The sequence below is a fragment of the Rousettus aegyptiacus genome, unplaced genomic scaffold (assembly GCF_014176215.1).
Source record: "Rousettus aegyptiacus isolate mRouAeg1 unplaced genomic scaffold, mRouAeg1.p scaffold_m13_p_14, whole genome shotgun sequence".
In the NCBI taxonomy this organism is placed as follows: domain Eukaryota; kingdom Metazoa; phylum Chordata; class Mammalia; order Chiroptera; family Pteropodidae; genus Rousettus; species Rousettus aegyptiacus.
Window position 1 is genome coordinate 9403066 of NW_023416289.1, and position 23747 is coordinate 9426812.

Here is a 23747-nt window from a genome sequence, read left to right on the forward strand (position 1 = left end):
GAGCTTATTGAAGCTGGGGCCTCAGTACCCTCCATCAGTGACAGCTGGCTTCTGCTGCTTCTCCTAGCATTAGCCTGCTTTTCCTCTTCCCTCCACATCAGCAGGACTGAGAGTGACCCTGGGCCCCAGGGCCAGCTTGCTGTATCCAGGGGACAGGAAATCAGCTGCTATCTGTACAGAAGTACCTTTAACCTCCCAGCACAGTACTGTTTCTACACCCACCCATCTTCAGATGGGTGAACTTGTTCAGGGCCAGGGTAGGGTCTCTACGCTCACACATCTTTGGGTCAAGGAAGCTGGAATAATGGGGCAAAGGAGTAGGGGGAGGCAACTGACATATCCTAAATACCTCCTGCATCAGAATGCCTCAAAAGGGAGAATAGTAACATGAGTCTAAGAAAGAGAGTTCTCCCACAAGAGACTCCAAAAAAGGAGTCTTCTCTCTGCTTCTAACAACTCGGTGAGTGATTAATTGCTCTCCATCTTACAACCTCATTTTGTAGGCCACCTCCACAAATGTCTTAAGGCGATCCTTAGTGCCATTCCCAACACTCGGGGGTCTGGGGTTGGACTCAGCAACAACTGCAACCAGAAGCCACAGCATTTATTCTACACCCAGGGAGCCACAGGGTGTCACACTGTGGCACCTATGGAGGGGAAGATGGGGTTAGAGAGCACATGTGTATCATCAAGTATTGCACATGGTCCTTTTATTCTCTGCAGCAAAAATGATTTCTTTCCTGCAGACCCAAAGCCTCAGGTCTGCAGAGATCTATAGACATGAGCATGATGATGATAAATAGCAATCCTGGGTTAGTGGTTCTAGACAGACGGCACTGAAGTGTAGGGCTCCAGGCAGAAATGTAACGTGGGCACTGAGTCACAAGCTGGCATCCAAGTGAGTTCCGGTTACTAGTAGGTTAGGAGCACAGATGGGGCTATTTAAAGGTCCCAAGATTCAAATGTCCTTGCGGTAGATGGAGAGCTCTTGGCTGGACGGATGCATCTGGGTATGGGGGAGATGCTCCCCAGTGGAAGCCGCCACTCCCCTCAATTCTTCACATTTCCCAGGTGGAGCTGGGCAAAGGAGGTGGCCAGCTGCAGCGCCTCCTGGAGGCAGCCCACGTTCTTGCCTGTGGCCTGAGCGGACATATCTTTACCGCCACCTTTGCCATCCATCAGACCTGATACCTGCTGTACCCACTCACTGGCTTTCAGGCCCCGGTTGGCTGCATTCTGGAAAACAGAAGGTGAAGTGGGAGTCAGGACAGAGGACGACACTGAAGGAGGCATGGAGAGCCGAGGGAACGAAAAAAGGATGGGGGAACCACAGACACCCACTCTTGTTCTGGGTGATGCTGCTGGAGGCTGAGGCAGACCCTACAGCTGGTACTACAGCCAGGACAAGACATACCAGTGGCAAAGCCAGATATCAGCCAGCACAGTTAAACACATCCACCAAGGAGAGGGCCTGAGGGTAAGAGGTGCTGGAGGTGACCAACAGGAGAGTAGAAGAGCCATTTCTAATGGGTTGCACAAATACCCATGGGGATTGCGCCAACAACTGTTAAGAATCGAGCTCCCTCAGAAAAGCGAGACACCACACCACTTTCCACTAGCACAGGGCTGCAGGATATTCTGACCTGGGGGACTTGACACAAGCACGTGATCTTGCCAGCCTCATTATCCACTGTGAAGAGCATGGCAGATGTCTGAGGAGAATGTGTCTTGAAGAGCTTCAAGGCTTCGTTCAGGGCCTAGGGGAGAACCAGGTGTCAGGCATGGTCCTAGGGAAGGGGGCCATGCTCTCCACGAGTGTTAATTTGCAGAGCTCAGTTCTCACCACCCCCAGCCCCTCCCAATAGCAGGTGCTGGTCCTAGGAGCCTGCACAGGGAAAGACTCAAGCACAGGGCCTGGCCCACACTCTGACTCTGAGGTTTGCCTTCCGCCTCTAGGAGCCGTAGCTCTCCAGCCACCAGATCTCTCTGTGGCTCGGCCTAACCTCAGTCCCAGAGCGTGGGCCCTCAGGTGACCACTCCACTCAGAGCCACCAGGCACACACTTCAGACACCAGAAGGAAGGAGACACGCAGCAGACAGGCACAGAGCAGCGCCTGGAGCCCCAGCCCCTGGATTGCCTTGGCTGAGGCGCCGCTCTCCATCTCCAGGATGACGAGGGGCTGGTTGGGGTTGCTGTCGATGAGCTGCTTTGTCTTCTCCAACACCTGCAAGGAAGAAAGTCCAGAAGAGGGGCCTCAAGTCAAAGGTCCAGACTGAAACTGGCAGCATCTGCACAGCCTCTGCTGAGACAATCTCGTGGTTCCCGCCCAGCCACCAGCACTGCCAGGACTCACTCGCTTCTGGACATCGGCTTTGCTAGCCCGGTCTAGGTCATCCATGATCTTCTTCAGGGATTTGAGATTCTCCCGGAATTCATCCTTCTGCCACTGGGGGATGACCGCAGTGGCCAGGACCTGGAACCAGAACCAGACCATTCAGGTCTGAATCACAAGGACCTAGGATGTGAGGCTCCAGCCCACCCCACCCTTTTGGCTTTGAACACTAAAGTCCTCCCAGACTAGTGTCCAGAAGGGAAGAAAACAAAACAAAAAAGTATCCACTGGCTTTGAGCCCAGTCACTTTACAAGTAACTAAAGCAGCTATAACTAGCAGGGCTGGAGAGGAAGGAGCAGAATAATGAGCTGGGATCCCCGTAAGACCTGGCCTCGACCAGGCGGTGAACACACAGCCTGTGAAGGCCATACAAGAAGCCCCGACTATTAACAAATACCAGGAGGCCTGGACAATGTGGCACCCGTGATACCTCCCCCAACTCCTTCAACACCAATGCCCACTCAGGCTGGGAATGGGCTCCCCCGCCACCGGCAATGGGGGCAGTAGGCAGGTTCCAGGGGCCTGCAGGCCAAGACCCACGGAGTTCCCTTGGCAAAGCTGCATGACAACACGAGTCAGTCCAAAGGCCCACTGCACTGAGAACCAGGACTTGAGGGTTCTTTGAGAACAGGGAGTGTCTGATTGATCAGGCCTAGGATCCAGCAACGAGCAGACCCTGAGGAGGGAAGGCGGCCGGTCACTCCTACCTCACCAAGATCAGCGATCTCCCTCTGCACGTCCTTGTTTGGCATAGTCTGGGCCTTCACTTTGGCCTCCATGACAGAGAGAGATTTCTTCAAGCTTTCTGCTTTCCTGAGGGCCTGGGAAGGGAACAGTTAGAGTTGCAACTTTCGGCTTCAGTAGTCTGTCTTTAAACAACTGTGGCGGACACTGACAGCAGGCTACGGAACGACACATCCCTAGGACACCAGCAGTTCCTTTTCCGTCAGGGAGTCAGTGTTCACAGCCTCACACCCAAAACGAGCACCCTCCTCACGCCTGGCCAGTAGGAAGGCTGCACTAACTCGGCTTCAAGGGGTAACCAAGAACTCAAGAGTCAGGAGCCCTTCTCACCCCATGAAATGGTCACCCCCCAGGCTTCAGCACTCGTCAGACACAAGCTACAGTCCCCACCCCCAGAGCAGCTGTCCCCATACTCCATGCATTGCAAACTAGGCGCATACCCCCATAGAGATGTGGGTAAGTGCTGGGGGCCCTGGAAGCCACAGCAAAACTATGGCTTGTCCTTCTAGACACAGCTATGTTACCAGGTAGAAAGCAGGATTTACATATACTTTTTAAGATTAAACTTAAGATAGCTATGAAATCTTGCACACTAGTGGCTTTCTTCTGCCAGACAGGATAACTAGAGGACCTCTGGGGGTAGCCCTGTACTTCCGCTTGACTACAGCAGCCACACAACCATCTGCACTATGGATTTGCAGACTAGACTCCTCTTGCCTTGTTTGAATTAGCCACAGACCAGCCTGATCTGCTCACCTTCTGGGCTTCGGCACCTGTGACAGCCACAATCCTCCGGATGCCCTTGGCAATAGCTTCTTCGCTCACAATCACAAAAGCTCCCGCGTGACTTGAATTCTGCAGGTGCCTAACAGCAGAACACAAAATCCGTGACGAGGAAGTACAGTTGCCCTGGTCCCCACCGCACCCAGGGAGCCTTTGGCTCTACAGCCCTCGGCTGTCCAAGGTAAGATGCTCCAAAGGAAGCTCACTCAGGGTGACAGTGGGAAAGGCCCAGCTCTGGCCAGGAAAGGGAAGGCCTGGAGCCGAGAGCACTGACACGGAGCGAGACACCATTCCTCTCGCATGCGTTGGGTGGGGGTGGTGCTCTCACAGGGCTGCTGAGGCGTTCAAATGGAAGTGCTCTGTAGTCCCTAACGCCCAGTACGATACTACTGCTGGGGGTCTACATTCACGCATGTGTTTCTCTCTGGTGGGACGTAAGCTATATTCTTCTATCCAAGCTCACTGGCTGAGGATATTAGAGATTACCTTTGAAATCTTACTACGACCCCTTTAACAAACAGGTTTTATTCCCCAGTTGCTCAGAGAACCCCAGAAGCTCATTAACTCAGTTATTCTGTGAGGGTGGCGTAGAGTCACTGAAAACTGTTTTCCTGTGCTCTGAAGAGTGTTGTGCAAAGACTTAAGGCAGAAGTGGGACTCATCCGAAGGCCCGATTCAGCTGGGCAGAGGGAGGCCTGGTACCCGGTCCCCCAGATCCCTAGCCCATGCTCCCCATGCTCTCCTGCCTGCCTGAGGCCTGCAGGAGGCCCCGGAATGGGCTCTACCATCATCTCAAGAATGTTTGCACCGGGCTCCACTGGAAGCAGGGGTTTCCCAGGCCACCATGACCATCCCAGAAAGATCCCATGGAGGTTTCAAGTGCTATGGAGGAATCCAAGTTGGCTGAAATTAAGTGGTTGTCCCAAGCCAAACCGAGCTGGGCCTACTGTGGGGCCCGACTCAAAGGCTCTGAGACAATGGGGTTAATTCCCCAGATGCTGTTCAAGCTGGCAAAGGGAGCTAAATGAGGTCCCAGGAATGAAAAGGGGCTATGACCAGATCAGGAGGTTGGTGAACACTCCATGGCCTTGCTAAATCCTAAATTCACAGGCTAAGAATCCTTGTTGGGCTCAGCCCAGGGAACAAGAGTGATTATGTGCTAAGTGCTGCCTTGTCCTAGAAAGAACATTTTGTCACAAACCAGGGAATGTTAACATCAGACTCGAGGACTAGAATGCCAAAGTTCTTGGGAACGCTGTGTGCCAACTGCACTTCTGAGAACTTCATTTCAACCTTAGATAAATGAGTTGGTCTAGTATGCACATCCTCTAAGGGTAATACTGGTGCGCCCTCGACTGCTCCCCCCGAGATACTCACGTTCCCCCACAGAACTCAACAGAAGTGAGGGAGCCAGCAGGGCCAGAGGGGTCATCCAACAGCTCAGACACTGGGACCCCAATAGAGACGACTCGCACGGGGTCAGGATAGGTTTCATCAAACACAGCCCGCAGGCCCTGGATGGCTTTAGCTGCTGCCAGGGGACAATCCTGGGTATAGACGGGCTGCAAGGGAGGAAGACAAGGAAAAAAGCTGGGGAAGGGTCTCTGGAGGTGCAGCAGGAAGCACCAGGGAGGGTATGGTCTTGCAGGCAGGACTCTGGGTTTCTAATCCCAGCTCTGCCTGTCATGTGCCCTGAACCTCCTGAAAAAAGGCACCAAAATAGGAATTTCCAACAAATATTTTGTTAAACTGTGAATTACATCTTATGTGGATGCATCATATGTAAAACACGTAATTAAAGAGCTCTGGCTGTCCTATGCAGGGGGCGGAGCAAAGACTGCTCTCCGCCCCCTCCCCAGAGGCCCGAAGCCTCCTCCACGGAACACCATCACTGCCCTACCCAGCAGTTTGAGAATCACCGCTTTAAGCAAATCTGTGCGCAGGACAGAAGATGGTACGATGGGGTAGGAAGCACTTGGGCTGCTGAAGCTCCATGGATAGTGAGTGATGGTGCAAGGAGTGAGGTTCATGACCCAAGAGCTTACACGTAATCCAACCTACCTTGGCTGCCTCAATCATCTCGTTAGCAATCTCCTCCACCTCCTTGATCTGTTGGGTGGACATGGCTCCCTTGGCAGTGAAGTCAAACCGAAGGCGGTCAGGAGCCACCAGGGAACCTCTCTGGTCGGCTTCCCCAAGCACAGAGCGCAGGGCAAAGTTCAGAATGTGGGTAGCTGTGTGGTTGCTCATGACAGGTCTCCGTCGGGGCTGCAAAGGGCAGAGTCGGCTGGTGGAGAGGTCTGTAAGACTGCTAGTCATCCCCCAATACCTGCTCTCCCCTTCTTCCCAGGTACTAGAATTTTTAGTTGGACACATGGCTTCCTAGAATAAAGAGTGTATTTCCCAGCTTCCTTTGTGGCTGAGTATGGCTATGTGACTAAGTTCTCATCAATGGTTTGTAAGCGTAACTGAAAGATACCCCTAAAGGGAAAGGACAAGCCCTTTTCTTCCTCTTTCTCCCTGTCTAGAACAGGAGTTGGCCAACTACAGCTTAGGGGCCAAATCAGGCCTAGCATCCATTTTTATAAATAGGTTTATTAGCACACAGCCACACTTGTGTGTGTACATATTGTCCATGGTGCTTTGGGGCCACAGTGGTGGAGCTGAGTAGATGGGATAGAGATTGTATGGTCTGAAATTCCAAAAATATTTACTATCTGGCCCTTTACAAAAAAGTGCCAACCCCTGGCCTAGAAAATGGATCCGACAGTTACCTTCTTGGACAATGAAATCAAGGGCAACACCCCAGGAACGATGGCAGAGCCACAAGCAAGGAAAAGCGGGCCCAATGGCATGGGGCAGAGCCTCTGTGTTGACTTGGACTTTTAAGTGAGAAACATATTTCTATCTTGTTTTAAGCTACTGTCACTTTGGAGCACTGTCACACGCAACAGATCTATCTCTTAATTATACAGGGTCCTTGGCTTCTGAAGAAGTATTTGAGGTGACCCTGGAGAAAGACAACCCATGAAGACAAGTGTACAGGTTCTCAAATGAAATCACTGTGGTCTGATATGGGAACGCACAGATTTAACTCTCAGTTACATCCCTCATAAAATTTACTCTTGTGCTCTACTTATAATAGTCTGTCTATTATTTTAATAAATTGGGCGTGACAATGATGATGGACCGATTTAAAGCCAAGGAGGAAATGAATTCTTTTTACAATGTACAGTAAGTACATCCAATCGCTATGATGTACAGTCATGTGCTGCATTGCGGACCGCGTACATGGCGGTGGTATACCACAGGGCCTGGGTGTGTGGTAGGCTATACCATCTAGACCGTGGAAATACATTGTGATGTTCACACAGCGAAGAAATAAATCACCTAACAATGCATGTCCCAGAACATAACATTGTCATTAAGGGGCATGTGACCGTATTTTAAATATCATACAACTTTATGTCAATTGTACCTCAATAAAGCTGAAACTTTTTTTAAAAAAAGGTGATTACTAACCAGAGCCAGCAACTCACCTCATCAATAAACAGCCGGACCTGGTCCCCCACTTTCAGGCTGCCGTAGATTGTTCCTATGTGCAGCACATACCCTCCTCGCACCTGAGTATTCTTCACCGTAAACTCAGTTTTCTAAATGGAGTCAAAGAGGAGATCAATAAATATAAACAAATCCATGTATATGTACGTACACGCACGTATACATAAATTCTCTCTACACATATGAATAATACACATACACACACATTCTCTAACACTCTCCTTACTGGTGTGCATGTTTATACATACACACTGTTAACACTATCATATGTCATAAATACACACATACCGTTATGTGTATATTTACCAATATATATATACACCACTTTATGTACACAGATATCTAACTAGGTCATCCATCCACAGAGTTAGCAGTGGCAGAGCTAGAGGCTGAGTTTCTGACAAGGGATGTCTACCCTTCAGAGAGCTGCCTCTCCTTATTTATGAGGAAAGTGTGGAGGAACAGAGGATCAGTCTAGGCAGCCTGGCCGCAAGGATCCTGCTACGAGGGGACCTAATGGCATGAAGGCAACACGGTGTAATAAGCATCTCCCTCGGCTTCAGAAACGCTGACTATGGAACACAGCCCAAAGATCAGTCATGTCTGCTCCCCAAAGCCTGGAGTGCCGAGAGATCCAGAAAAAGCGACCTGATCCCACGCCTAGCCCTTTGTCAGACCCCTGCCCTGGCTAAAGGAAGAACTGTTGGCTCACGTCTTCACTGCTGTCGTCAACCTTCACCAGGTAGCCTTCGTCGTAGATCTGACCCCCTTGCTCAGCATAGAAACAGGTCTTGTCCAGCACCACTCCGCACTCCTGGCCCGTGGACACTTCTTCCACGAACATCTTATCCCTGCGCAGAGCCACCACTGTAGCCACTGCACTCTCGAACGCTGCACGGGAGGGGGGAAACAGGGTCCATGGCTTCGTTCGCACATTCTTAGCTGGCTTTTGTTGGATTCTATTTCTCAAACTCTGTTTAGGGCCTAATTATCTAATTTTATTTTGGAAGCAAATCCACGAGGCTCCAAAAAAGGGCTTAACACTCTGGTTTTCCAGCAGAGAATGCAACACTCAGTAGGGTGCCCAAATTGTCCCAGTTTGCTTGGGACGCAGGGGTTTCCCAGGACGCAATGTCAACACTGGGACAGTTACCAGAAAACTGGGATAGTTGGTCACCCTAACGGTGAGCTGCTGAGCAGACACCTGGTGAATCTGATTAGTAGGTCTTTAAGAGTTGTAATAAATTCCCTATTTCGAGTTCAGTTCGCAAAGGATGTATACTCTTTTGTGGGTTGGCTCAGATAGATTGTTATCTCTGGTGAAGCAAAAAGGCAAAATCATGTATTGCCTGTTTATTTCCCTTGATTCTTCTTAACTTTAGAATGGTACTATTTATAATGCAAAATTCAACAGCCAGGGTAGATTGTATCAATGTCAACTTCCTAGTTTCCTGGATGTTACAATGGGGGGAAACTGGGTGGAGGTACAGGAATCCTCTTGTAAACTTTTAAAAATAAAATAAACTTCCTGTGAATCTGTAATTATTTCAAAATAAAGAGTCAAGAAAATCAATCGCCAAGGGTCTCTATGCGTATAAAATTACACAGCATGACTTAAAGCACTACAGGAAAGGCTGCCATAGATGCTCCTGGTACCTAACCGGGAGGCTCACCTCTTGAAAAACCCCCACGTGAGGACAGTCACATACCGTAGCTCCCACTGGAGTCCGAATGATAGTTATATTTTGGGGAATCATCCGTTGCCTCTAGGCTTTTTTCTCGGAGCTCTTCAATAGCATAAATGTCCAGCATAATGTGGTCTTCCCCACCAGCTCCCTTGCCCTGTGACTTCAGCTGCCAGTAAGAGAAATAAGCATAGTTACCCCAATGTAGAAGAAAAAGAACTCTGAAGAGCTCAGAACTGCTAAACTATGTCCAATGTGAAACTCTAGAACAGGCTTTTTCAGTCCCAGCACTACTGACACTTGTGGCCAGGTAACTCTTCGTTGCGGGGAGGCTGTCTCATGCACTACAGGATGTTGAACAGCATCCCTGGCCATTACCCACTAGATGCTAGTAGCATCCTGCCCCAGTAGTGAAAACCAAAAATGTTTTCAGACGTGATTGCCAAATCTCCCCTCGAAGGCCCAAATGCCCCCAGTTGGGACCCACTGGTCTAAGGAAAAACAGGATGTCTAAGGCTCTAATGGAAGGAAACCTGCTTGCTTTGCAGCCAAGTCCTGCCTTGGTAGGTGCTGGGTTTCCTACTCACGCCCCAAACTGTTTACCTGGGCCATCTTCCTCTCTTCTTCAAAGCCATCCATATCTACCACCAGGCCCTTCTCCTCAGCAATCAGTCCAGTGAGATCCACTGGAAAGCCGTAGGTGTCATAAAGGAGCCACGCAGTGTCCCCTGCACAGCACAGAGGAATTGTGTCAGGCAGCATGGGGGGGCCCCTTCTTTTCCACCCTGAGCCCTTCCCAGGAGGATGCTGACAGTCACAGAAGGCATTAAGGAGACAAAGCAAGTCAGTATTGGTGCTGTGCGCTTGTCAGAAAATCCACCAAACATTTTGGAAACGACATGGAGGAAGCACGAGAGGTCTCCTTGAGAAGTTCTGTTCCTTAATTTAAACAAGTGTGTTCAGTTTGTGAAACTTCATCAGGCTTTCCCCTTGTACATTATATTTTGGTAAGAAAAAAAAAAACTTTCAGAATTGTTTTTCCTGTTTGGTAAAAAACAAAGTGAGTGCAAAAACTAATATATACCATATGATCCCATTTTTGCTTGAAAACACACACACACATGCACACACACACACAAATTTGTATGCAAAGAGAAAAGTCCTGAATACATCAAGTTCTCAAGAGCTGTTACCTGAGAAATGTTTTGGAAAGATGACTTTCACTTTTGCTTCTAAGCTGTTGTGTGAATACTTTACCATAATAATGTATTTTATAATTTTAATATAAACTTCATTTTACACAGAAAGCAGTTTAACCAAGCTATGCTCAGCCTTTGGAGATATGGGAGTCTACTGTCAGTTTGTGAAAAAATGGCCTGCCTCTTCCAGAAAGATGAAACAGCCCGGATGGAGAAAGGAGGAGACTGGTCCTTACCGGGAATGGTCTTGCTGTCTCCCAAGCTCTGAATTTTCCTGTCCAGGATGCGACGTCCTCTGCTGAGAGTCTTGAGAAACTGGACTTCTTCTTCATTAATAATGTCCTTCACCATATCTGGGTCCTTCTTTAACTCGGGAAATGCATCTCCCTGGCAAAGGGGAAGCAGAGATGTGGGCCCAATAAAGCCGGGACTAGTCCATGAACCCTCTAAAAGTTCTCATGAATGGTATGCTATCGCCCGCCCTAGCCCTCTAAGGTATGTGCTTCAGTACAGAAAAAGCAAGCCGGGAGAGAGACCTACCAGGGACTGGACGACAACATCTACTAGTGTGGCAAAGAAACCCTTGCTGGCGTTGAGTTTCTCGTGGGAATATCGAACAGCTCGGCGGAGAATCCGTCTCAGCACGTACCTGTAAGAGGCAGAACCCAGTCTCCTGCTAAACAACATTCCCAGCTGAGTGTTTTGTAGTTATTTGGAATTTGACATAAAGCAATGTGGTCAACTTTTTATTTCTTGTTCGGAGACTTTATCCTAGGACTGCTTATTTTTGCATTCCCCAAGGTCAGTAACATGAACTCCAACATGAAACTCAGGAACATACCTACAAATACACATCGAGGATGACCCAGGGTAACCCTGGTTTGTTGTCCTGACTGAGAGATGAAGGCAGGAAGTACAGAGCAGATAGTGGACGTAATGCTCACGATCCCAGGCCCTTCCTGTCAGTACTGAAGTTGCCCGGGGCTAGTCAATACTTACCCCTACTCTGTCCCCCTACCCTGTCCCTGCCAACAGTCTACCAATCCTAATCATCTTGTACTTAGTAGCAAAGATTAAAATAGTGACAACTCTTTAGCATGAGCTAAACTCCCTTTATCTCTAAAAAAATAAAGGTTCCCCTCAACTACCTAGAAGTCAGAGAAAAAATAATGAAGTATATAGTTAAAGTCATAGAGTCATAAAGCTCATGGTGTTGGTCCTAACACTGCCCCATGTATAACATACTTACCCTCGTCCTGTGTTGTCAGGTCGGCCGCCATCAGTCAGTGCCACAGTGATGGTCCGAGCATGGTCAGCCAGTACCCGGTAGGCCATGTCAATCCCATCAGCATCTTCAGCACCAACTTTGCCAGTATACGGTCGAGCCCCTGTGCCCTACAAATAGATTCAGGAGGCGGTTTGTCAGGAAGCAGCCTTTCTGGCGTTGCCTTGCCCTAGGAGATTCCAAAAGGACTGAGGGGGCGCTAGGAGAAAGGATGACTCTCTTGCCAGATCTTATAACCCCAAGAAAGGTCAGAGTAGTGGGAGTAAAGAGCCTTCAGCCAGCCCCTTTCAATCAGCAAATCACAGTGCCTTGTGCCTAGAGCCTCGTGTTATTAATAATAAAGTTGGCATGTGGTCGCATGTGCCCTCAGCTGGCAAAGCATCTGGTTATTCTATCTTTGACAGCACTGCTAAGAGTCCAGCCTGGAAACTCCCACAGAAGTTTGCAATATTTACAAAAGGACTAGTACCTTCTGAATGGCTTCAAAGTAAGGGACAAAAAGGTCAGTGTCATAGTTGGACATCTTATTCTGCAGCACAGAGACCAGTCTCTCCAGGCCCATCCCTGTGTCAATGCTTTTCTTAGGAAGAGGTTTCAGAATTCCATCAGTCTCCCTGCATGATCCAGAGAAAGAGTAAGTTGAAACAAGGACTCAGGCTGCCAGCTCTCCCTGCTGGTTAAAACTCATTTCATAGCAGTTTACAGGCTGTGGCTATTTGCCATTTGCCTCTGCCTGATTTGGTGGAAGGAAGGAGGTGGAGGAGAAAAAGAAGGAGAACTCTGAGATCCGTTTAGGAGTGAGGCAAAGCTTGAAGGAAAAGAGCTTTAAAACAGCAGTCTAAATTATAGCAAAAGTAACATTACAGGAATAGCCCTCAGGCAGGTATCATGGGGAATAAAACTAGTCTGTAAAAGAATAGGCCCAGCCCTGACCCAGAGATCATAGGGAAAATGTGAGAAATAAAATTTAAAGAATGTGCCACAAGATTCCATGATGCCTTTAGTGCCTGCTTTATCACTGCAGCACTGTCTCCAAAAACAAGGATGAGAAGACGGCCATGCGATCTGAGTTCTGCTTTCCCCACTCAGCTCGAGGAAAGGTGATGTTCTTAGCAGGAATGGTTCAGGACCCCAAGGCCACCTGTTATACTGGATGAATACAAGGTTCCAAATCTCCAGCACGTTGGGGTCATCCTGGTTGACAAGATGTGCAGCATCTCGACCACCAATCCGGTCATAGTGGAGTTCACTGCAGGGACCACATGGGCCTGTGTCACCCATCTCCCAGAAGTTATCCTTCATGTTGCCAGGGAGGATTCTGGTGTCGTCCAGTCTGCGCACAGCAGGAAAGAAAAGCCTAGTTAGAGATATTGACAAGGATTTAGCCCACACTTGCATCCACCACAAAAGGAGATCCTTATGAATTCTTAGAATGATGGCTGACTCTTTGGCAATTACTAAAGCTAAGCCTGCATACGAACCCTGCCAAGGAGGCAAAACAATTCTTCTCAAGAATGATAGCAATAGAATACAAAATATACATATGCTCCAATCATAACTAAATAAAAATATGCGAAGATAGAGGTAAAGCCTAGAAACAAAAATGAAAAAGTTTATGCTGAATATGATCAAAATTTAAGCAAATACTTTCTTCGCAAATGATCCTTCATTTTAAAAAATGACATTATACGACAGTATAAGTGTTAAAAGAAACTGCTGATCATTTAAAGTCACCTCTCAATACTGCAATTTAGTCTTTTATCTTAAAATGATAGCAAAAATAATTTAAAAAGATGAAAACATTTCCGAAATAGTTGATTCTGCTGAAAGTTGCTGGATAACAAAGCACTCAAAAAACGTTGTGCTTAGTTAATAAACAAAGCCGAGACATACATGAAGCCAAATAAAACAAGATTCAAAAAGTCAAGATTAGTACTTAAGTTTAGTACACGTTACCACCCAAAATGTACATTCAGACTATAGAGTCTAAACAGCTAGGGGTTTCAGACCAAGTACAAGGGGAAGCTGGACTGGAATAACATATCTAAAATAAAAGTAAAACAAACAAACAAACAAACAAACACAGAGAACCAGCACTACTTAAGTGTACTAAAAAACTACACACTAAAGGATAAGAAAGTAAAAAGAAAAAATGAGACAAGGACGTCGTGGGCATCTCGGCTGTCCACAGCTAGATTCCTCTTGGCGCTGCTTCATGAATTCTATTTGGTTCAAAGCACAGAACACAGCTATCATGTCACCTTTCATGCTACATGATTTTACTTTAGAATTATATTACGAAAAATTTTCCCTTGTCCTAGACCTGTTTGACACCATTGCATTTCCATAAGAAATTAACTGGTTTCATATAAAGAATATCACTCTTATGAAAAAGACATACACATATACACATAAATGCGAAAAAGGTACGGAAAATTAAATGTATATATGGAGTATTAAACTATCAACAACAGTTAACCTTAAATATCTTCTACTTCCAATTTTCACATTTCTATATAGCATGAATTTTTTATAACATGCATTATACGCATAATTCCTAAAAATAGATAAAAAATAAAAATATGACAGACTTGTTGGCTTTCAAAAACAAAATGACTACACAATGAATGTACCAAAGGGTAGTAACTTCCAGTCACTCCCACCTCCATCTCAAAATGCACACCCCCAAATGGGAAATGGCAATGCACTGCAAGACTTAAGGGTCCACTCTGGCACTAAATTTAGACGTCATTTTATGCCTCCGTACTGAGCTGCCTCTTACCCCAGGTCTTGCCAGATCTGTTTGCACTCCAAGTCTGGCTCTAAGCCAGCTGCTTCATCCCCACCGAAGTAAGTAACGTAAAGTCTTTCAACAGGAATGCCAAACTCTTGAGTGAGAAGTTCCAGAGCCATCTTACATGCCAATTCCTTCAAAAAAGAACAAAAAGAAAGACGTGGAACATGGCCGCAGGTACATCAGGTGATCACACACTGGCAGGAAGAGACCGCACACAAATGGTTCGGTCTGGGATTTCATTAGCCTAGAATGAAGGAACTGATCAGAGGCAGGTGTTTAGTTTATTCTACTATTTAGTATGGGTACGAAAAGTCCAGATCCTGGGAACATGGATATAAATTCATTATCTTCATTTTATAGAACTCAGCTGAATTCAGGATCAATGTATGCAAGAAATCTAAATGTGAACTGAAATCATCAAATTATAGGTACTGCTTTCAGGAAGTCACAGAATTAATAAATGCCCTTTACTCCTAAATCTCCTCAATGATGATATCTCATACTTAAAGACAAATAAAATTAGAACCCACTTCCCTCAGTGGTAATGACTGTTTTGCTCAAAACCCCAATGGCTCTTTGAGCTTACCTTAAAGTAATCTCCAAAAGACCAGGAGCCCAACATCTCAAAGAAGGTGTGATGATAGACATCTTTGCCCACATCATCCAGGTCATTGTGTTTTCCCCCAGCCCGGATGCATTTCTGGGTATTGGCAGCTCTGCTCAGCTTTGCCATAGGGTGTGATGGGTCAATGGTATTCAGGAAGATGGGTTTGAACTAAAAAAGGGAACATTTCAATTTTCAAAGAGCTGCAGGTACATCAAGTGATCACACACTGGCAAGAAGAGACCTCATACAAACCGTTCAGTTTGTGATTTTATTAGCCCAGAATAAAGAAATTGATCAGAGGCAGGTGGCTCTACAAGGGCTGCAGCAGAGACAGCCTATCTTGGAGCAGCGTCTCCCTGGTCCTCGTTTTCTAAGGGTCCCACCACTTGCACTGGGGAAAGGCCTGCCAGACCTGAGATAGTAGCCAGAGGTGGAAGTTGTGAAACTTGTGCTTCCTTGCAAGTTTTTTTAACGGTCAGAGCTTATACCATCTTTCTGGAAGAACTTATTCTAAAACTGAGGTGCTGACTTGGTAGTAAAAATGATAAGGAAGAAAAAATCTGAGGCCTATTAAGGGAGTAATATCAGCACACCTTGGTGAATGATTAGATGTATAGTGAGGCAGTATAATCTTGCTCTGAGGATCTATCGAGTTATACTTTGATCTATCGATGTTATTTGTGTAACTTTGCCTTATTTTCCCACTAGGCCTGTCCCATTTGGTAACCGCTAGCCATGTGTGAATATGTAAAACTAAATTAAAATGAAATAATTAGTAACTTAAAAAATTTTTTAATGAAAAATTCTGGTCCTCATTCACACATTATGATCAATAATTACACAAGGCTGGTGGCTGCCATAGTGGGCACCACAAACATAGAACAATTTGTATCATTGCAGAGAGGTCCACTGGACAATTCTGTGCTGGACCATGAATTCCTTATAACTATCTTACTTATCTCTGTATATCCAGGACCTAGCATAGTACCTGAAAAGGAGCAGATGCCTCATAAATGCTATTTTTAAACAAACAAACAAACAAAAAAAGTCAAAGTGTTTCTGATGAAGAGATAATTTGGCACAAAAACTAAGCAAATGACTGCCTGGGTTCAAATCCACACTCCAGCATTTATCGGCTATGTGAACTTAGGCAATTTTACTTGCATTTTCGGTGGCTCGATAGTGATAATTAAATGAGTTAATCTACGTAAAAGCTGTAGAACAGTGCCTGGCACATTGTAAGTGCTACATGCAGGGTAACTGTCATCGTTATTCAGAGAACGTTTATGAACATTGGGCTCCCATGGTTCTTCTGCCAACACAGTCAGCATGTGTGGGAGAAGACAAGCCCGTGCCTAGGTATACCTGAACATAACATCCCCAGCATTCTAGAAAACCCATCACCTTAAAAGAGTCGACCTAAAATTAGTGTCCCCAACTCCAGGTGCATGCAAAAACACTCATACATATGACTGAAAACGTTTTTATAATTCCACAGTTAACGTTACACAAGGGGAAAAATGTTCCCACTGTCTCTAATTTTCCACTCCAGAAAAGAAACTTGAGAGAAAACATAATGCCAACTTATCCCAGAGTGAGGGGCATCCTAAGGGATGGTGAGTCCACTGGGCTAACCAGGGATCGAAGCGAACAGCTAAAGGAAAACCCTGAGGGCACCATCGAACCTGAATCCACTTTCAGTCCAGAATCAGCCTGAATCAGTACGTCACAGACATACTGAAAACTCCTTTCTAAGCCTGTGATTTTCTCCCATTATTTCAAGAGAAAATCCTTTCTCTAACAATAAAACTTTCAAATATCTTTTATAGTTCAACTGCCCCCAAAACAAATCCTACTAAAAAAGGTTCTTCAGCAGTGGATCCAGACTGGCATTGGTGGCAATAAGCTTCGAGAGAGAGGTTACAAAAAAAAAAATCAATAAAGCTGTGCATGGCCTAGAGTGGGATGAAGGCAAAGCTTTGAAAGAACCCTGAAGAACTGACTAGTTTTATAAAGAAAAAAACAAGATAATGATGAGCTAAAAGAGAATAACAATAGTGAAGTTAACAAACCTCTTAAGTCTCAGCAAGATTAACTCAGCTTCGGATTCTAATAAAACATAGCTTTTTTCTCGAGAGAAAAAAAGGCAAAACTTCTCGAGAGGCATACATGTTTTATCTGTGGATATCAGGGTCTCTCATCACAATTAAAAAAATAGTAATAGGTCATGTCTGACTACTTACTCAAACAATGTACAAAACATCTTTAATGCATTACTTTATTTACTCCTTACTGCAACCTAAAGGCAAGCACTATAATTATTCCTCAATTCACAGGCAAAGAAAGAGCTTCAACCACACAAAGTCAGTCAGTCCCGTAATATCACAAAGTGAATGACAAAGCCAGGATTCTGTCTGACTCCAGGGGATTTGCTTTTATCACTGCTCTGTTGCCTCTTATGTGGATAAAGAGCTAGGAGAAAAAGAAAAAAAAAAACCTTACCTGGTTCATGCCCGCATTGGCAAAGAGCAAAGTGGGATCATCCAGCGGGATGGTAGCAGACGAGTGAACATAGGTGTGCTCATTTCTCTTGAAGAAATCTATAAATCGCTGCCGGATTTCACTTGCTGTGATGGTTGAGTCCATCTTAAAAGTAACCCCACAGAACTAATCGAAGAAAAAAAAAATGAAGGAAAATTAGGGGACTTCAAACTAAAAGATAAGCAGGCATTACACAAGACTCCTGGCTTCTCCGGCCAAATCAAAGCAGCACATGAGTAAGCAGTCTGAGCCTAAAATCTCTGTTGTAATGTTCAAGGCTAAAATCATCATCGAGGCGAAACATGTTGCACCGGCAGAGAGCAGCCCCATCTGTTCTACCTTCCCATGCCAACCTCATCATCACACCAAGCAGAGCAGGAAGTGGTTTCGTCTTGAATTCATTCATTCCAAAATATGTATGGAGCATCTATTCCGTGCCAGGCCCTAAGTCAGGAATTAGGAAATGGGAATAAAAATGCTCACAATTTATATAGTCCAGCAGAGAAGCCCACTGCGGGTGTGGAGAGGCTCAGGAGACCTGAGTTCCAGCCCTAGATCCAAGTCCTTCAGGGAGTTACTTCAGTGCACCAACAAAGGAGGCGCCCATACTAAATAAACTCAGGGTCCTGCCAGCTCTGTGTTAATCTACATGCCCAGAACTGTGAAAAGTCTCATTATCCCCAAAGTCAAGGTCACTAGGTTTGGCCTGACATCCTGGGGAGGCTTCTGTCAGCAGCAGACCTGGGGATGGGCCTATCTGCACAGGGGACCACCTGCAAGTAGCAGGAATGTACCTACCTCTACCTAGTCTCACACCCCTAGAAGCACAACTGGTAAACAGCGGCCTTCCCAGCGATTACTAGGGAGTCAGGATACTATAGCCACACTGAGGAGGTGGCGCTCAGTCAGGAAAAGAAAAAGGGGATCAGATGAGAGGGAAATTAGGAAATAAAACAACTTTACAATTTCAAAGCCCTTTCACAGATGTGACAATTTCTCTGAGAGGCAGGTTGGGGAGAAGGAACAGGCCTTGGTGGACGGTACCGACCAGTGGCGTGGTGCTGTACCACCATGCAGCACTGGGTGTCGAGAAAAATGGGACCTATCTCATTCACGACATTATCTGTCTCTAGAATTCTTAACCCAACTCTAAACCTTAAATAAGTCATTTTGTCATTTGTTCTCTCTTTTGTTAAAGAGTAATATCTACCCTGTCTACTCCACCTGGGGGAGGAGGAAGGTTGTGAGGCTCAAAAGCCACTCTATATTAGGAAGCAATCTATAAACTGGAAAGCACTAAAAACACAGAATGGATACTATTACTTTAAGTCTCTTAGCTCAAAGTTTTCTTCTTTTCTTATGTTCAACAAGAAAAAAAAAGTCTTAACTGTTCTAAATTATAGCAGGCAGAGAGTAAGAGAAAGAGCGGTCAGTTTGTTACTAGCTGGGGGCCAGCTGACGAGACTGCTCACATTCCTGAGTGTATGTTGGAGCTCTGAATTAAATTCCAGGTAGACAGTTCTATGATTAGCTCAATGAGAGAACAGCCAGTCAACCACCAAAACCCCAGCAGCCTTTGCTTCTTGTTTACTCGTGAACTCTCCGGAAACTTGCCCACCACCAATCCAAAGGAGCAAACAGGTTGAGGAGTCTGCGCCTATCCCAGCCCGGCAACTTACATCTTTCTCCCCCACCCCTCCACCACCGCCATGATGGGGGGGGGGGGAACATGTTGCCTTTTCCACCTGGCACCACAGCTGGTGGTCTCACCCCGAACCTGGTCTTTTTTTTTTTTTTTTTTCCTTGCCAGCAATAGCCCAATAAACCCTTTCTTTTTAAAAGACTTTCCGCTGTGGATGTTAAACTTTTTGACATGAGGAAGATACAATAAAGAAAGATAGATTCAATGAAGAGACTCTGACTCTCAGATTTATGTGTAAGCAAAATTTCAACGGATTTATTCAGAACTCAATCAACTCATTATTCAAACGAAAGCCTTTTTGGTAAAAAGATGGTGAAACACTGGCTGATAAAGCCAAAAGGCTGACTAAAATTCCCACAGATGAGGACTTTGCGTCCATGCTAAGGAGTCAGGGCTAGCGAGGGTTTTAGAAACTTCGTCACTTCACATTCTTCCTCATCCTTTCTCATCATAGCTCTCAATGAATCTCAATAACGAATTTACGTCGTCTACGGCCATGCCACCTTGAACAAGCCCGATCCTGTCTGATCTTGGAAGCCTAAGCAGAGCCGGGCCTGGTTAGTACTTGGATGGGAGACCACCTAGGAAGACCAGGTGCTATAGGCGTAAAAAAATAGATAGATGGATAGATAAGTAAATAAATAAGGAATTTACGGTGGGAATTCTGAGTGGCACCATTACAGCTGTTTCACAATGTGCACTGCTCCTCTCCTAAATGGGCTATGTGAGGCACACAAGCAGTTAAGTTCCGACACGTGAATTTTCCATTTTTGCTTATTCATTCAACTAACTGAATATATACCATGGTCCCAGGAACCAAGGTGAATGAGACTATGTCCTTAATAGAGAGAAAGTCAGATACAGAAATAACTACAGTATGATATATAAGAATCCACTATGTTGACAATAATAAGCCCAATAAAGGCTGGGACTCATTCATCTATTTAATATAAATAAACATGCAGGCTGTATGGGATATAGAGGTAGCACAAAGGAAGGACCTCGGATTTTGCTTTCCAGCAAGAGCTGTAAAGGTCTTGAGTAACTTAAATCACACTGGCCTTTGGGTTTACCTTTCAACACGCTTTTCATTTGCTAGGTAAGCTGTCTACCCTACTCCCACTCTTGCCCATTTCCTAGTTAATTTCTCATTTTTTGATATCTCAATTTCAAAAAAGACTTAAGGAAGCCTTTTCCTTCTCCCTATTTTATTCTCAAAGTCCCAGGTGTCTTCCTTCATAATTTCATGCATTTGATGGCTTGTTTAATGTCCATCTCCCCATCAGGCTTTAAGTTCCATCCCAGTGGGAAGCATGACTGTTTTTTGCTCATCATTATAGGCATATCCTCAGTATCTGGTGCAAGGGTTGCTAACAAAGTATTTCATGATTAGGTAGTTATCCTTTCACACACTGAATGAACTTAAAGCACACCAGAAACTGCAGACTGTCTGAAAAAGTAATAGCTGAACATTATGGGGCACGGAAAGTGCTTCCCACTTGGGCGTGGACCAGTTACTTAGCCAATTTTAAGAAATTTGGGAATTGCTCACGTAGGGATTCCATCCTTCTTGACCATCCTCCCCGACCTTCCGCCCGTCCCTGGGAGATTAAAACCAGAGGAGTAAAGCCTCCCAAGGTCTTGGTCCTCAACAAGACCACCCCAAGCGGTTCCACTCCCAGCGCTCTGGCTGCCGTGTCGCCAGGCGGCGGCCTCAGCCCCGGCTCCGGCTCCAGCACTGGGTCCGGTTCCAGAGGCCTCGTGAGGCCTCACCCAAGGACCCGCTGTGGCCCCTGTGCTTTCGGACCCCGGATCCAGTCGCTCTTGCAGAGCCGCAGAGCTTCCCGAGATATTCCTGCTTCTCCCGAAGGTCGCCATCCCTCACTCCCGCCCCAGAGCCCACCGCCAGGAGATCGTAGTTTTACCTGTTCCCGCAGACTCGCAGATTCACCCGCCGGAAGCCACAACCGGTCTTGACCGACACCGCCCGATCCAATCAGAGCGCGCCGATGGAAAGTGCCCCGCCGTGCCTTACCTTTACCAGACATTATTGGTCAACAAAAATGCCAATAAACCCGAGCTTCTTAGTCGGTTTCTGGGAGGGCAGTTCTAAATTGGCTGATGCAACGGCAGGGAAAGAAGGGATGGGGTACGTCATACGGCGAGGGAGGATGCGGACTCCCGAAGGCTGACATTTTGGGTTCCATGTGCAGAATCCTAATAGTTGACACAGTTAATAAGAGGAAACGGTGACATGAATTTAGTAAAAGGTCACAGCTTTTGGTATACAGTTCTGTTCATGTTAAGTACAAAATGGTATGAAGACCCGAAAGATCTGATATATTGTGCCGATGGATACACTTGTCCTTGTCAGACCTTGGATATAGTGTGGAAGAAGTAACTTAATCATTGGAGGACAATTGATTTGGCATCTGGCCTTCGATTTGAAAAATAATAGTTAACATTTATATGCAAGGCACTGTATTAAACATTTTACATAGATTATTTCGTTTAATTGTTAAACCATATGAGGCCAGTCAAGTGGCATGCCCTTTTTACTGATGAGGTAAACTGCTTTTCTGAAGTTCACACTGAAGAGTAAATTGCAGAGCCAGGATCCAAACCCACATCTATTCAGCTCCAAAGCCCATACTCTTAACCTACATCACCTGCTATATCAAAATACATGGGTATAAAATTGTGCTGCTGGTCATTACAGGGTTAAAGATGTTGCAGAAAAAAATACTTTATGTAAAATAGCATCCTATACAAACAGAAGTTCAAAAGCCAGTAAAAAATAAATCACCTGAATTAACTTCCCAATTCACAGCAACTCAATAATTACCATCACACCTAACATATCTTGAGCACGTCATAATGCAGCAGGAGCTGATGTAAGCTTTTGATCCTTATAATGAGTTACTATTATTATCTGTTTTTAACCCTGAGAAAAGTGAGGTACTAAGGTTAAGATGGCTAAAAGCAAAACCAACAGAGATAAGTGTGTCTTCTGATCCAAATGGGCCCTAAAATATTAGGTATATTTAGTCTAAACAATTTGAAAAATGGGTCAGACTTATATGCTACCACAATTAAAATGGAAAGCCAAAACTGTACAAATTATGCTTTCAAAAGAAAGTAACATAAGTCTCAATAACCTCACTGTGTTGCCAGACTTGTTGCTGTTAGGATACAATCCTCAATAATGAAAGAATTAGAGACAGATTAAAAAAAATTTTTTTTCATTCACCCAGTGGAACATAAGGACAAATTATAATTAAGACCCAAAAGTCACATTCTTCCAAACATGAATTTTCTACATGAATTATTCAGATAATTACCCAGTTCTCTATATTTTCTTCTTGTAGATAATATTGACTACATAATAAAAAGAAAGTTATCTTAATGCAACATGCAAATTGCATATTTTAGGAAACTTCTAACTGATTCTGGGCTAAGCAAATAGGCCTGTTGGTAAGAGTGAGCATTATACACATGGTTTGCTCTACAGCAGACCATTGGTAGAACTTCACCTCGGGGCATGAGCAAGATAACGGGAGCTCAAGAAAGCACAACTAAAATACTTAGCTTTGGAAAGACATAACTCTAGTTGATGGCCATACCACCCTGAACAAACCTGATCCAGTCTGATCTCGGAACCTAAGCAGGGTTGGACCTGGTTAGTACTTTAGATGGGAGACCACCTAGGAAGACCAGGTGCTGTGTAGGCGTAAAAAAATAAAATAAAAATAAAGGATTGCAAGCTGACAAAGTCCTTGCAGTCTGTGAGGTCAACCAAGGGTTGCCTCACCTAAAACGAACAAACAAACAACAACAAAAAACATAGCCCTAGATTCTAAATCTCCCATGGCACCTAAGCTGCTTTTAGCATCTGTAGACTTAGAATGCTATCGGACAGAACGGGGTTGACTGAATAATTGTTTTGAGACCACAGGGTGCTAGATGGATCACCTGTGATCTTAAAAATGGAGATCCAGACTTAGTAGGTCTGAAATGGAGCCTAAGATGCTACATTTCTAATGGGCTCCCAGGTGATATCTGTGTTGCTGGGAGATGACATTGGAGTAGCAACAGCCCAAACTGGAGAATGAGAATTTTCACCTTTTTGTTCAAAGATAAAGATTAAAAAGTTTGCTCACAGGGTGGGGGTGCATTCTTCATCTATTTTTTCACCAAATGAGTGTCTATTATGCGTTAGCCCCCGAAGATCAACATTAAAGAAAGCGGCCTGCCCTCATGGAGCTCCCAACCTAGGCAGGGAGCGCGATACAGTAAGTAAAATATGACAAAACTCACACAAAGGCGCCCCCTGCTGGACCCTTAACTCGGCCATTTGCCCCAAGGTATGTGGGCGCGTTGATTGGCTGGTGGGACCTGCTTCCAGGTCTCAGCGAATGAGGCTCTGGCGGCCGTTAGTAAAGGTAACTG

The 23747-nt window shown here is 45.5% G+C and overlaps 1 protein-coding gene and 2 pseudogenes across 1 annotated transcript; 2 read left to right on the forward strand and 1 right to left on the reverse strand.

Annotated features, from left to right (window-relative positions):
• Positions 1-688: 688 nt before the first annotated feature.
• Positions 689-21359, reverse strand: AARS1 (alanyl-tRNA synthetase 1). Its single transcript, XM_016164422.2, has 21 exons — positions 21224-21359; positions 17558-17722; positions 15035-15223; positions 14434-14579; positions 12793-12984; positions 12121-12265; positions 11616-11761; positions 10907-11015; positions 10603-10753; positions 9771-9895; positions 9192-9336; positions 8195-8373; positions 7461-7574; positions 5983-6189; positions 5299-5483; positions 3895-4003; positions 3102-3215; positions 2355-2474; positions 2139-2225; positions 1644-1757; positions 689-1236 (listed from the first exon to the last, which is right to left on the reverse strand). The coding sequence occupies exons 1-21, from the start codon at positions 21344-21346 to the stop codon at positions 1051-1053; spliced, it is 3051 nt and encodes a 1016-aa protein (XP_016019908.2). The 5' UTR covers positions 21347-21359; the 3' UTR covers positions 689-1050.
• Positions 19785-19904, forward strand: LOC118611754 (annotated as a pseudogene).
• A 1548-nt stretch (positions 21360-22907) lies between the features above and the next one.
• Positions 22908-23027, forward strand: LOC118611756 (annotated as a pseudogene).
• Positions 23028-23747: the final 720 nt, after the last annotated feature.

Bases quoted from the DNA above. Each gene is read 5' to 3' on its own strand.
- AARS1 (XM_016164422.2), bottom strand. From the start codon at position 21,346: ATGTCTGGTAAAGGTAAGGCACGGCGGGGCACTTTCCATCGGCGCGCT. The intron at 10,754-10,906 runs GTAGGTCTCTCT...CCCCTTTGCCAG, and splicing joins ATGTTGTCGTCCAGTCCCTG to GGAGATGCATTTCCCGAGTT. The intron at 1,758-2,138 runs GCAATCCAGGGG...GTTCTCCCCTAG, and splicing joins AGAGCGGCGCCTCAGCCAAG to GCCCTGAACGAAGCCTTGAA.